The sequence below is a fragment of the Miniopterus natalensis genome, chromosome 1, assembly GCF_054644295.1.
Source record: "Miniopterus natalensis isolate mMinNat1 chromosome 1, mMinNat1.hap1, whole genome shotgun sequence".
Taxonomy (NCBI): Eukaryota; Metazoa; Chordata; class Mammalia; order Chiroptera; family Miniopteridae; genus Miniopterus; species Miniopterus natalensis.
Window position 1 is genome coordinate 152,186,022 of NC_142081.1, and position 14,726 is coordinate 152,200,747.

The 14,726-nt window shown below is 38.6% G+C and overlaps 1 protein-coding gene and 1 non-coding gene across 2 annotated transcripts in view; both read left to right on the forward strand.

Annotated features, from left to right (window-relative positions):
• The window catches only part of FAM13A (family with sequence similarity 13 member A), a 243,773-nt gene that overhangs the window by 155,859 nt on the left and 73,188 nt on the right, over nucleotides 1-14,726 (forward strand). Inside the window, exon 8 of the mRNA XM_016203224.2 lies at nucleotides 13,954-13,995. Within this exon, the coding sequence (XP_016058710.2) occupies nucleotides 13,954-13,995 (42 nt within the window). The remainder of the gene's footprint in view (nucleotides 1-13,953; nucleotides 13,996-14,726) is intronic.
• LOC148094442 (U6 spliceosomal RNA) lies at nucleotides 13,080-13,185 on the forward strand. The gene has a single exon (XR_015716379.1). It is a non-coding gene; the product is annotated as a U6 spliceosomal RNA (small nuclear RNA).

Genomic DNA, 14,726 nt, shown 5'->3' on the forward strand with positions numbered 1-14,726 from the left:
GCTGGAAGTCACCTGTGTGATGACGGGGTCTGGTCCTTCACTTTGACAACAGGAAAACTGAGGCATGGAGGAAGTCTGAGTTGCCCAAGGTCACCGTTTATAATTTTTAAAACGACTTTTGCCAGTCATATTATCGTATTTCAACTTCAACTGCTTTACCTGCAGTGGCATTCGATCCCGTATAAATGCTTCCTTTAAGAAAACTACAGAGGGTTTTATTAGCAAAAATGACCTTTTAAATGAAATAATAAATACAGTTTATCTGTAAGACTGACAAAATCAGGTCAAAAATAAATTTCATGTTAAAAACCATGCCATCAGTATTTTACTGAATGTTCATGTTTTAATAATTAAGATAAGGTAAACAAAAATTGTGTTTATTTGCAGAACAGGTCCTGCAGATGTATACTGTGAGATAAACCAGTGTACTTGTTTTTCTCTCATTGTAATGACAGATGCACTGTAATGGGAAATTAATGGGAGTGTCCCAAGAATTCCTTCTCTAAAAAACTAACCCAAGGAAGCTTAAAGTGGTTTATAGATAGATCTGAAATTTTTCTGTGGAAAATTTTTCATGTGGAAAGATCCACAGGCTTGAAGCCTACAAGACACTAAAACTAATGTACACTTTTTGGAGTCTTGATTTGGTTTCCAGCTTTAAAGATGGGAACTTGTTTTTCTTATAATGATGTCAGTTTTTCAGGGTCTTAAGCAAGTCATGTTCTAGATAAGAATATGGGCTATTACTGAACTCTGTAATAAGCTACTGTAGGATATAATAAATGTTAAGAAGGAAATAGATCTTTAGACTGCTAAAACATAGTTTTGAGAGGTAAGTTGACAAAAGCTAAAATGGAATCAGCATAATTTCCTCCAGAATTATTTTGCATTGTTAGTCTTTATGATTCCACCTATGTAAGAGGAATAATTTGAATTTGCATTCAAAAATAAAAATGCTGATCAGCAAATTCACTGTTTGCCTATCCCTGAGAATTTCATTTGATTGATTACCCTGCAATCTTCATTCCTGGCCTCTGCCTGCCTTTGATTATAAACCTCCTGAAGGCAAGGACCAGGTTTGTGCGGTTCTCCTTGATAAGGATCTCTTGTGAATCTAAGCACTTAGGAAGAAAGCATTCCTGTTCCTGAGCTTTAAGTACCAGTTAAATTTATACTCACTATTTGTAGAGAGGCCAGTGCTTCTCATACTTTAGATGCATGAGAATTACCTGGGGAACTTATTTTCTTATTGTTATTATTTTTAAACCTCACCTGAGGATATTTTTTCCATTGCTTTTTCAGAGAGAGTAGAAGGGGGAAAGAGAGAGAGAAAAACAAACAAACATCGATGTGAGAGATACACATCAATTGGTTGCCTTCCCACACGCTCCCGGACTGGGGCCAGGGACTGAGCCTGCAAACAAGGCACATGCCCTTGGCCAGAATCAGACCTGGGACCCTTCAGTCCGCGGGCTGACGCTGTCATCACCAAGCCAAACAGGCTAGGGCAGAATTTATTTTTCAAATTAACTTTGTCCTGCTCCCTTCCTTCCCTGGATTTATTGAATCTGAATCTGGGTGTGACAGGGAAATTATCTACATTTTAACAAGCTTTCTAAAAGTAAATCTGATCAAAATGGTTCGCACATTCAGAGAAACACTGGTCTAAACTCTAGTTAATGATTATAGCTGATATAAAGCCATTGACAGCAGGTATATAAGAATCTCTCAATAAACTAATCAACATCCCAAAATAGCATACTGAGTATCATGACTTTATGGGAGGTGTGGGGGTTTTTTCATAATTGGTGCTTTCATTTACTAGACGGTGAGTGTTACTTACTAAAACAGAGCATCCTGAGATGCTGAACATTTTTGTCTATGACGGAACTCTATTCTGTACTACCTGTGATACTAAGGTAATTAAGACACAGGTTCTGCTTCAAAGAGGTCACAAGCTAGTCAGGATGCAGTCACTACCAGACACTCACAGTGAGTGCGGCGGGCAGTAATACAGATGCGCCTGCGTGGGGAACCCGCCCTGTGCTTCATTTAACCTCATTTAAGCGTATGGTCTTATTAGAGGGCATTGTACCCGAATGTCTACTTAGCTTACAATTCCCGTGAGTGACTTTTTAGCCTTTCTTAGCATATTGTGAAAGTATGTAGAAGATAAATTTGTTACTGCTAATCTGTATCTGAGATGAGAATAACAGGTGAGGATGAAAGTTCAGAAGGAAATAAAATACTTTGGTTCCCTTTCATGTATTCTGCTCTGTTTTTCTTACTTAACGTGATTTGCAGACTTTCCAGGATGGAGTTGACTATTTAGAAACTCATGATCTTTAGAAAAAACTGCAGGGGCAGAATGTTTAAAGTGTGACTCTCTGTAGAGTGAAGAACTCAGTTCCTACATTTTACTTCAAATGGCATAAATTAAAGATGGGATCTTAGTACATATCTATTGAGATGGTGAAATTATCCCTATTATTTTTTAAATACTCCAATATTTACATGCATTTCTTATACTTAATTTTAAAACTCAACACTGTGTCGTTGTATGGATATTCTTGCCATCTGGAAAAGAAATGCAATAATACAGAAATAAGTGGAGGAACTATATTAAGAATTGAATTAAAAGTTTTATTTCTTCAGGGGACTAAGTATACCTTCTGTCACAAAGGAGATAGCATGTTTCATCAGATTCCAGGCTTACCCGTTAACTCAGTTTATATCCACAAAGAGTAACAATAAAGGGTGAAGTTAAGAGCGCTGGTGATTAATTTAGATTCCATTGGTCTTGTTGCATTGTCATCTACTTTCACGTGTTAGCGTCCTGTTCTTTCCTTGGCTTATTTACCATAGCAGGAAACAGATTAATAATGTCTGTATAATTCTCTTTTCTATTGCTTCATCGAGAAAATTATGATATTTAATATATGTTACTGAATATTTATTTTATGATGGTGAAATACATGGTAATTCCAAATTGCAGTGGTTCTGTTAGGAAGACGTATAGCAACAGGGTTAATTAGCATGTATTATTGATGCAGCATGGGAAAATCCCACTAAAGTTCCTTATAGCAGAATTCATCTGGTCTTTCTAAGTACTGGTCTTTAGATTATCCTTTTGCAAACAAAATAAACATTGATAGCATGGGGATGACATGGGAGTTTACTAGGGAACCCAGGTAATAATGGCCCTGCTCTTCTGTGTGGTGTTAGAGAGCCCTCTGCTGCTTGTGGTGGTGACACCTCCAGTTACTATGTCTATAAACTCAGAGTATTCATAACTTGTTGCCTTTTTGATAACACTCCCTGCGCTCCCCTCTCCCCTTCCACAAACACAGTGTCATAGGGAGTTGAAAGCTGCCTCACTTCACGTCTGGGTTAACCCTATGGGGTTGTGTAACGTAGACATGGTCAGTGTTTGGTAGTAATAAGAATTCATTGAGAACAAGTAAGCTCTCTGAACTCTACGCTCCTATGGTGGTTGCAGTACTCCTGGAGTCTGTATATTTGCTCATGACTCCAAATAAAGAAGATAGTATGAACTAAGGTGAGGATATTTTTCAATATTATGGAGAGCACCATGTTGAAACCATTGAAAAACTAGAGGCGTTAGATATTCAGCACTAAACAGTGGGGGAAACGGTGTGAAAGGTGGTAAACTTGCCACCAAACACCATATCCAGACACGCTGCCATATAAATTTGGGCAGGTCATTTTCCTCATCAATAAAATGGGGTGATAATACCTGACATAGCGACTGTGGGGGGGAATTTTGTAGTTAAAGACAAAGATAGTTCTTCGTGAAAGATAAAACTGCTCGGACGTGGAGTTGTATACCGCTTTTCTTGCTGTTTTGTTGATATTACACTTGCTATACCTTTCAGTTCCTTGAATGCAAGGGTGCTTAACACAGCTAAAGTGAGGCTCTGTCATTGCGTTCTGTTGTGTTGGATGAATGTTGGAAAGTGACCTGAAGAATGGTTTGTGGAAAGCGCCATTAAAAATACCTTGGAATCAAATTTCTTGAAACTCTCAAAACTTCTTACCTTATTTTTTTCCCTATGATACTTATATGTTTATGTGATGATCAGAATGAATTGTCGAATTAACCATTTGCACTGTAGAAAACCTTTTTAAGGCACTATTTATTCTTCCCTTAAGGGCTGGAAATAACTTTTTGGTAATAGCTTTGTTGAGATAAAATTTACATACTGTGCAGTTCACCTGAAGTGTACAAGTCATTGAATTTTAGAATATTCACAAGGTTGTACACCCATCACTACCATCAATTTTAGAATATTTTTGTCACCCAAAGAGAAACCCTGTACTCTGTAGCTATCAACCTCTACTGTGGACTGAATGTTTGTGTACCCACAGAATGCATATGTTGAAGCTCTAATCCCCAGTGTGATGGTATTTGAATAGAGGATACCTTTGGGAAGTAATTAGATTTGGACCAGGTCATGGAGGTGGAGCTCCCGTGATAGGATTGGTGTCCTAATAAGGAGATAAAGGGACCAGAGTGTGTTCTTCCCCCTTCCCACCCTCCCACTCCAGTTATGTGGGGACACGGCAGCCATCTGCAAGCCAGAGACAGCTCTGCCCAGAACCCAACCAGGCTGGCACGCTGATCTCAGACTTCCAATCTCTAGAACTGTGAGAAATAAATGTTTCTGTTGTTTAAACCACCCAATCTGGAGTATCTTCTTATAGCAGCACGAACTAACTAAAACAACCCGTAATCCACCTATCCCAACACTAGGCAACCACCAATCTACTTTCTGTCTATCGATTCCCCTCTCTGGGCTCTGCATTATAACCCTTGCACAGATAGATAATCATGAAGCCAGGTATGGAAACTGATTTTAGTTCTCACATAAGAAAGACATGTTAATGGAAATGGTGGGGACATAACTAAAACAAAGTAGTGGGAAGCCCTAGAAGTTGATTTTTTAAATTGAGGTTCCTAAGTGAAGAAATAAAAACACTGGGCAGGGGAGAAGGGAGAGACACAGGATACATTTGATAAAACCTTTAAAGTTTGGGATCAGGAAAACATGGTATCTTCTCATCAAACATAAAAATAAAAATCAGAAAATTTGAATTTAATAGAAATCTAACTGTTTCACTCAGATCATATTGAATGGAACTAAAATGTTAAAAAAGTTAAGAGTTTAGAAAAGTTTAAGAAGAAACATCAGTATTTTGCTGTCAGCAAAATTATCATGGAAAGAAATGTAACTTCACTGTCTAGGTTAAAATAGCCCCTGAAACTAAAATTAGGAATGGAATGCCAGCCAGAGTAGACCATTCATATGCCTTGTTTGACTCTCCTTGGTTTTCAAACACTTCACTTTGCAAAAACTCGAGCTTATGCCTGCTCCCCCCTCCTCCCTCCCCTCCCCCTTTCCCTCCCCTTCCTTGATTCCCCCTCCCCTCCTTCCTCCCTTCCCTCTCCTCCCCTCCCTCTCCTCCCCTTCCCCTCTCCTCAGCTAGTGCCACTTCCTGGCTTGTAGCTGGAACTGCATTGGCCAGGCCTTCACACGTTCTCTTTGTTGAATAGTTGTTCTCCTGTCCATTATCTGTCTCCTAAAAATGCCCAGGTGACCTTTAAAATTCACTCCCCGTGTCACTCATATCACCTACTGCCAGCCTTCATGTTTTAGGCCTAGAAATCTGTCCTCTGCCTGGCTTTGTGGCCTTTATCCAGTTGATTAACCTTTCTAAGACTTCTTATCTGAAAAATCTGGTTAGTGATACTTCCCTCCAAGGGTGTCTTTGAAGATTGCGTGAGAAAATGTATATGAAGCTCTTGACCCAAAGCCTGGCTTATCTGGGGAGTCCTCGGTACATGCTATCCCTTTTTCATAATTGTATCCCTTTTTTTTTAAGTTATTATTATCAAATTTCAAGTTGCTGTTTCTTCCTGGCCTGTAAGTTTTGTGAGGGTTGGGACCATATCTTATTAGCCTGTGTATCTCCAGCACCTGTCATAGGCTCTGACAAGGAGACCTCAGAAAATGCTGGCCGAGCACTAGCATGTGGCTGTGGGAGCTCACAAGGCCCAGTGCAGGTAGACGTCAGGCCTTCATACAGTCACCGGTGGCTCATCAGCCTAGGAACCGGTGGCTCATCAGCCTAGGAACCCGCACAAAGCCCTGACAATGTAGCCCTGGGCGGTGTAGCCAAGTGGTTAGAGATCAGCCTTCAGTTCCATTCCTGGTCAAGGACACTGTGCCTGGGTTGCAAGGGAGGCAACCAATCAATGTGATCGATGTCTGTCTCTCCTCCCCCACCACACTCTCAAAATCAATGGAAAAAATATCGTCTGGTGAGGATGAACAAAACAAAAAATCATGGTGACGTAGAAACAAGCCCTTGACTTTTTCTGTGCAGAGCCTTCCACTGGCAGCAGGGACAGTTTGTTAGGAGGAAGGTGACAGGATCATTTCCATTGCTTTCTCTGCCATTTGTCTCCCTCCAGAAATCCACATTCAGAGTTAACAGTTTGGGAAGTTATATCTGTTAATAAAAGCTATATTAGCAAACCATTAATATAATTAAGGTAATTATTAAAAGGAGTTAGTAAAAATAATTTATTATTTCCCTTCCTTCTGCAGGTATCCCCAATTCTTTGGCTTTTTGTTCTAGTAACTAAATATTAGAAAATATTTTAGCATATTTACTAACGTTCTAAAAATATTTCTCATCAACGAGGATCAGCCCCCTCTAAAAGGAAGTTACTGTACTGTGCGTTCTAAACTGCTGCCTCCCTATGGCAACCCTTTTGTGTATCTATATAATAATGAAAAGCATCACTTTTCTGAACAAGCCTTTCAAAGACAAATGAGAGATTTCAGCTGCCCTGATAATAGTTTTGTGACTAAACCAAAAATTTCTGAGCCCCAAACAGCCTTTGGTTTTGCAGTGAGTGAAATAATGTTCTTTTTCTGTTTTCAAGCCAGAACAAACAGATACATTTTCTGGCAAGGACAAATTCAAACAGTACTTTGCCTGAACATATCCTTGTCTGGGTTCACTGTTCAGTACAGAAAATACAGTGTTTACATCGCTGACATAACAGAAGGACTCACACCTCTAATTGTGCAGTTGAAGAAAAGAAATTTTTTTCTTTTTATTTATTGATTTGAGAGGGAGAAACATGGATTTGTTGTCCCACTTGTTTATGCATTCATTGGTTGATTCTTGTATGCGCCTTGACTGGGGATCAAACCTACAACCTCGGAGCATCGGGAAGGCATTCTAACCAACTGAGCTATCCAGCCAGGGCTGTTTTCTTTTTTTTAAAGTAAGAATGGGAGAAAACCCATGGCACAGTTGAAATTTCATTGTTTTGAATAGAAGAGAGCAAAATAACTTAAAATAATCAACGTACAGATATCTGAGAATGCTTCTACTGGAAAAATTAATTTTATAAATTATAAAATGTATGTTTTCAAGATATTTAATCCAACAGTAGTGTTAGCACTCAGCAAAGTCTTGATGATGCTGATTTTATTCAACAGCCATTTATTGAGCACCTGGTGTGTTCTAGGTACCTTGTACAAAGATAAAGACAAATCCAGGAGGTGAGGCTCAGTAGGGGCATATAGCTGTGAACAGTGTCTCAGAGCCTGGAGGAAGAAGCAGCTCCCTCTCCAGGGTGCTGGAGATGGCTTCCCAGATTAGAGGACATGAAAGCTAAGAGATAAGTATTTATCAGGCAGAGAGAGGTGGAGGAAGCATTTAAGACAGAGGGAACAGCACATATAAATGGGAAAAGTATGCTGAGAGGCCTAGAGAAGTATGTTGGACTTAGATTGAGAGGCACCTTGTATGCCAGGTTTAGACATTTGGTTTTACCCCAAAGCCAGTGGGGAAGCAGGACAGGCTCTTAAGTTTGGAGGATGCATCTGGTGAGAGGACTAAAGATAAACTGGTGTGGGTAGCAAGGAAAGAGAGAGTTGCTTTTGCAAAAGACTAGGGCGGTGGAAATGGGAAGGAAAGATCCAATTCAAGTAACTTGTTTTCTTTTAGATAGAATCAATACAATTTGGTGGCTTACCAGAGGTGGGAGTAAGAGATAAACTTCTTTAAGGAGAGCAGATGGTTTATTAACGTGACTTAAATATAACAGGAATGAAAATTCCATTTTGTGCCTCGAAACATGTCTTCAGCCAGGGTCCCCTGTGAGGTGTGATCCCCAGTGATCCCACCTTGAGCCTCTTGGCTGTGTCATTCAATCAGTAGGTATTTATGGTTCCCTTTTGACCTGCTAACCAAGTGGAGAGACACAAAAGAAGTAGAAGACCAAGCACTCCCACCCCCTCCCTGCTTACTCCTCTTCCCCAGAGGCACACACCCTCACCTCCTTCAACTTCTAAGAGAGTTCAAGCTGTCAACCAGAAGGTCATCTGAGATAGAACTTAACTGGGTGGATGAGATTGAAATAGAATGAGATGTTCCTTTGAATCTAAAAGATAGAATGCAGGAGATAACTCCACAGACACAAAGTAAAGAGGAACCCAAGAGAGCATTCACCCTCGCCCTGAGTCTTTTTGATACCATTCTGTGTTACAGCCAGGAAAAGAATATTTAAAAGAGACTCTGTTAGCTCCCTGTGGCCTTCCAGAACTACATCTTCATGCCCACTGCTGGGCATATCTGGACCTACTTCCTCTCTATGCTTTTCTGTGCAATCCACAGTCAACCAAATCTGTTCTTCTTGGGCCTCGAGCTGATTCTGGAAGTGGGGCAGAAAAGGAAAAAGTGTTGTCTCTCTGCCTGTGGGATCTTAATTCAAAAATATTCATTGAGTGTGCATTCTATGCATCAAGCAGGGGAGAAGTATATTTGGAATAGTGTTTTAGAACTGTTTTTCAATGTGAGTCATGACCTATTAATGGTCATAAAACTAATTTAACAGGTCATCACCCATATTTTATATAATTTTACATAAGAAACATAAAATAGAAAATATCCAAAGTAAGAATAATTTAATGAAATGTGTGTCCATTTTTAAAATTTATTTGTACTCTCATGATGTAAAATGTTTTTCTAAATGGATCATGGCCAAAAGTCCTTTAAAATATTGTACCTGGACTACTTATTGAGAACAGTTCATTTGACTGAGAGGTTATTACAGGCCTGGAAATCAGACCCATTTTCAGTAGGGAAACTTCATTCTAGTCGTAATGTTCCTACAATGAATTTTCAGAGCACAACCTGTTTGTGAGATGGAGACACCTTTGTTAGGCAGATTCTTATTTCTGAATTTAGAGGGGGAAAAATTAGCAGATGTATTGGTTTCCTAGGGCTGCTATAACAAAGTAGCACAAACAGGGACTTCGAACAACAGAAATTTATCATCCCACTGTCCTGGAGGCCAGAAATCCCAAATCAGTGTGTTGGCAGGGCCCTGTTCCCGCTGAAGGCGCTGGGGCATCGTGGGCCTCCCTCCAGCTTCTGGTAGTTCCGTGGCTTGTAGCAGCATAACTCTGGTCTTCACAGGGCATTCTCCCTGTGGGCCTCTGTCTCTGTATCCAAATTGCCCCTTTTTATAGGACGCCACTCTAATAACTTCATTTTAACTTGGTCACTTCTGTAAAAATCCTATGTCCAAATAAGGTCACTTTCTGGCATACCGGAGGTTAGGGCTTCAGCATATCTTTTTGAAGGGACACAATTCAACCCATAGCAATATATTTCAAATTTCCAGGAGGCATTCAAGAAAGTAGTAGGGAAAAAAGAGAAAGTGGTAGAAATTTTTTCTATCTTATGGGGTGGAGAGGGTTAAATTTTTGGAAACCTTGTCTTGTCTGTTTGTTTTGCCTCCAAAATAATACCTCTTAGTGTTGGCTAAATGCATGTCCTGTGAATATTAACAGCTTCAGCTCTTAACATTTACCCTTTAGTCAGGAAAATCCATTTGCTCTTCAACTTCAATAGTTTGTTTTCATTTCTACTGGCTCAGTGTTGCGTTTTTAAGTCACAATATACAAATAATGATATGGTGAACAAAACTGCTTGGGTTTACAATAAGGAAGTATACACACACACACACACACACATACATATATATATATATACATCTACAAAAATATCCCCCGCGATTATAGCGGTACACACTCAGCTACTAATCAATGTGAAAACTTTTACATTTGCTTTCCAAACAGAACAGGGAGATTGTTTTTTGCCTGTTTCCTGAATGGGGCCAAACCAAAAACCTGAAGAGCAGAACGCCGGCTGCTGCATCGCTCCCCAGCTGGAGTGGCGCAGGGCCTTGCCCGGGACTGTGGGTAAATCAAAAATGCTCTAGGAATTGTGGCACTTTGTGTTTTGCAAAGGAAGGGAGGAAAGAAAACGTGCTAATTAACCTCACTCGCCTGCTCCTTCTCTAAGAATATTCTTCCTGGCACGTCCTGTTGCAACGTGAAGAAAACACAGAAACACCTAAACTGCATAAAAATGTTTACTTAGTACTTTAGTTTTACCCTTTCACTTGTCCTTCACTTCCTCTCTCCCTTTTGCTCTTTGTTTTTCTTCCTAAGCCCCCATAGATGGTTTTCCTGGATTTTTTCAATGAATGGAGCCTAATCCTTAACATTTACTTATTTTTCTGTCCTCAGGGAACACAAACTGTTTCTTGCAGCTCAAATCACTTGAAAATACAAAGTGTGTAACTAAATATGCAGATTATGTTAATTATTTTGGTAGGCAGCCACATTAACCAATTAGAAAGTTGGACTGATTGGAACGTTTCACGGGGGAGTTGAATGGAATGGTGCTTTTGATCCAGTAATTGGAAGTCCAGTCTGAATACCTCACTCCGGGAATTCTCCCAACAATATTTGGTTTTTCTTAGACACAGAAAACACCATGACTTTCATTTCAATTAGCTGCTGTGTAATTAAATTGATAGGCATTGCATTCTGTGGCTTTAGTTTCTAAATTATTGCAGCTCATGAAGATTCTAAGTCTAGGCGACATCCATTTATCTGCATTTACCAACGTCGTGCCATATTGAAAAATAACTTAGATAGAACCCCACTAAAACCCTAATAGCTATGCGATTGTCATCCTCATTTGTAGCTTCTTAGATTTGGACTTTCACTTGGGTCTATTTGATAAATGTTCTTCCCACGGGCAGTTGTTTGGAGAGAATATAATGTCTGAGGACATTAAGCACCTGATTGCCTGACATGCATGACTTGATTACCCAAACCTCTCAATTTATGTTTGAATTAATTTTTTTTAAAAAGCAAGTTAATTAGCTGCTTAAGCATGGCCATTATGCGGAGTCAGCAAACAGGAAATGATTAAAACATGGGATTTATACTAGCAAACCAAAGAGGAAATTGAGTGAATTCCAAGTTGTTACAGTTTGTCATTGGCCTAATTTCATGACACACACTCCCTCTTTCATCTATATTACAGGTGCTTATTTTTAAAAAGTAGGAGTGTATTAGAATTCTCAATTTAAAATTTAGGCAAAAATATGACTGATATCATTGGGCATGCCTGAGAGAGTGACACAAAACCAGAAATAGGCATAGATAGCCTCTGTAAATAGATGTCTTGGGCCTATAATAATAGTACTACACCCATTTTGCATAAATATAGAAATGGTGATCTTGTCAAGCATTTTGCATTGTGGTATGTAAATTTTGTGAAGTTTACTTTCTCAATTCTATTTGGAAGAACTGTCCTAGGCCATTTTTCTTTAAAATTGCTTTTAGGCATGGGTATTTTTATGAAAGCGGAAAGAGGAGAATATGCTAATTAACTGACAAAATTGATTGCATCATTTTCTTTTCAAATTATATTGTTCTTCTTGGTTACCGGGAGGGGATTGCTGCCCTGTTGACTGCTGTGAGTGAGGAAGAGAAGGTGTGAAGGAGGAAAGGATTGACTGATTTTGATTGTCTTTGTTTGCTGCGAAGAGATTTAGCACACACACCAAAAAAAAGCATTAGCCAAAACACATGAACTCATGTGTTCAGGACCCTGCGTCATCTAAACCATCTCCCGAAAGCACTTCTAAATTCTAAGAAAGCCAATCATATCGATAATTGACTGTTCACTAAAGTACCCTTGTTAATTTGCATTATAATTTGTCACATGTTAGAGTTAAACGTCTGTTCTGGGCAAATAAGTATTTGGTACAGTGCCCTTTGATAGCACATGGAGGCAATTTTTCTAAAATAAAATCATTGCAGGTTTTTACTTGCAGCCTTTTTGTTTTGCATCCTGTTGGTCGTGATTAGTGCTTTTTGACACTGAATCCTTGATTAAGAAACAAATTTAATTCTAATATTTTTATAATTTGTTTTAAATACTTTCAAGGAATATTTTAAAGTCAATTGTGTGAGCTCCTCGAATCAGTTTGGCTCAGTCATCACCTCCTGTAATAGCACCGCTCCAGATGGCCTCTCCCCCAGACACCTGGACGTATCTCAGGTGCAGTTGCCTCTGTCTTTCCCACTCTGCGACCTCACTCTACAAGCCCATCCACGTTAGAGTTGATAATAAAGCTGATTCACCACTTACCCTCCCCATGGGAAGAATTGGCACAGTCAGTTAAAAACAGAACAGCTAAGTGATACTGAAATTGGAAACCAAAATCTCAAGAGAATGAAAAATAGTATCTTATACTTTGTGCCATCTTCCAACTAAAATGGTAAGACCTTTTCAACTTCCAGGACGGGTGTGTGTGTGTGTGTGTGTGTGTGTGTATTTTACACAATAGCTTAGTAATAAGATTTTGATGATTGCCAGTGTAATATTACCAACTGAAGCAAACTCTTCCCTTTTCATTAATGATGCTTAGGATAATTTAAAAATAAGCCAAGAGAGAGAAAAAGAAAACAAAAGTTAACTAGTTGCTTCCCCAAAGGTGGTGTACACCCCAAGTGGTGTATAAGATTGACAATAGCGGTACAAGAAAAAATATTAGAGCTTCTAGCTAATTTTATCAAATACTTTACATTTCTACTTTTATTTGTTTAATGATGCGCATGATGCTTAGTCATATATTGAGGGGAGTGGCTGCTTGAAACCTAATTTCAGTGCTCACTTTGGCCTTACATATGCTACAGATGGAATGGCACAGAGAAGATTAACATGGCCCCCCTCAAGGATGACACTCAGATTTGCCTAGCATTAAAAAGCAAACCTGAGTTGATATGAGTACATAATCCAAAAAGCTCAGAGACCCTTAGGAGACCCTTAGGAGGAGAGAGACTCATTCTTTGTTGTGAGGTCATTTATGAAAAAGAAGAAAAGCATGTTAAACAAAGGAAAAATATCTTATTGTGGTATACAGTTCACATTTTAAATTAAATACTTTTCTATTAAGTTTCATATTGCTTCTGTGTTGTCTGAGAAACAAACTGTTTTTATGGTTTCATTTATGTTCTTTTGTATTATCTACACTCGTTAATAATTAGAGAAGTAACACAGAAGACAGACAGCGTGAGTGATGTTTACCACGGCGCTTTGCAGCGCCAGGGCATCGTGTTGAAGTGGCCCACACTTAACAGGAATATTTTGAGGGCTGTTTCCTACTTTCATCCTCATGTTAATGAGCTGTAATTAGCTTTACTGAGCTGAGTATGTAGTCATTTAAGAGTTCATGTGTAATATATGAATACTTGGATTGGGGCTATAGAATAAGGTAGGAAAAAGCTTCCTCTTGAAAGTGCCATGTGAATTATTTTTGCCTTAAACTAATTTTGAAAGAAGCCTCCCTTGATGGTCTCCCATGAAGTAATTGACTTTGGTTAGGTCCAAGGTAGAGTGTTTTACTAACCTTACTGCATCAAGAGTTTAGCTCTAATATGTCAAAACAAAATTTGCAACAAGTAGGACAGAGTTTTAGTAAAGTCGATGTATTATAGTAGTAACAGAAATTGTATTAATTCAACATTTATTTTCTTTTAGTTCACAGGAAGATGAAAGACCTCTGTCACCCTTCTATTTGAGGTATTTATTTTATTTTTATTGGTCTATTACAGGGAATGAGGAGGGGTAAGGCTTCTTTGCCCATTTTAATTCTTTTCAATAGAACATTCTACTATGTGGCCAGACTAAGCTTATTGGAACCCCTCACTGTATTGTTCACGCTTTGGTTTTCCTCTCTTTGGTTTAAGAAATCTTAAAACCAATTTTAATATAGTTGAAAACACTAAGGTAAGATAACTTTGTTTTAAATTCAGAAATGTTAAGGTAGCCATCTTAATTTCAAAAACTGCCGATAATTAGGCTGTAACCTAAATTTTAAAAATCTCTCTACATATGTAGAGGTTGGGAAGGGGTGTGAGCACAAGGCTTACTTGCTGAAGAAGCCTTAGGTTTTGTTAAGTCATTTCCTATGTAGTAGTGGTGTGAGAAACTAAATAGTAAGTTTATGGAGTTCAGGATTATTTTCTAAAGCTTGTAGTGCTAAACTAGCAACTTTTAAAGCAGGTAAGTTTACAGAATGTTAGAGTGGATCACTTCTCTCCAGACTAAAACGTTTGCTGTATTGATGTGATTTTAAGTGAACCATTCAACTAGAGTATAACCTACAACCAAGTTTTTCTTACTTATTGCATTTCTTTTCTCACTATCTACCTATTTCAGAGGCTTAGAAATATATTTGCAAATAATAGGGCCATATTAATTAAGGTTAAAATTGCTAACATTTTTAAAAAAATATTTTCTCAATTTTGAAA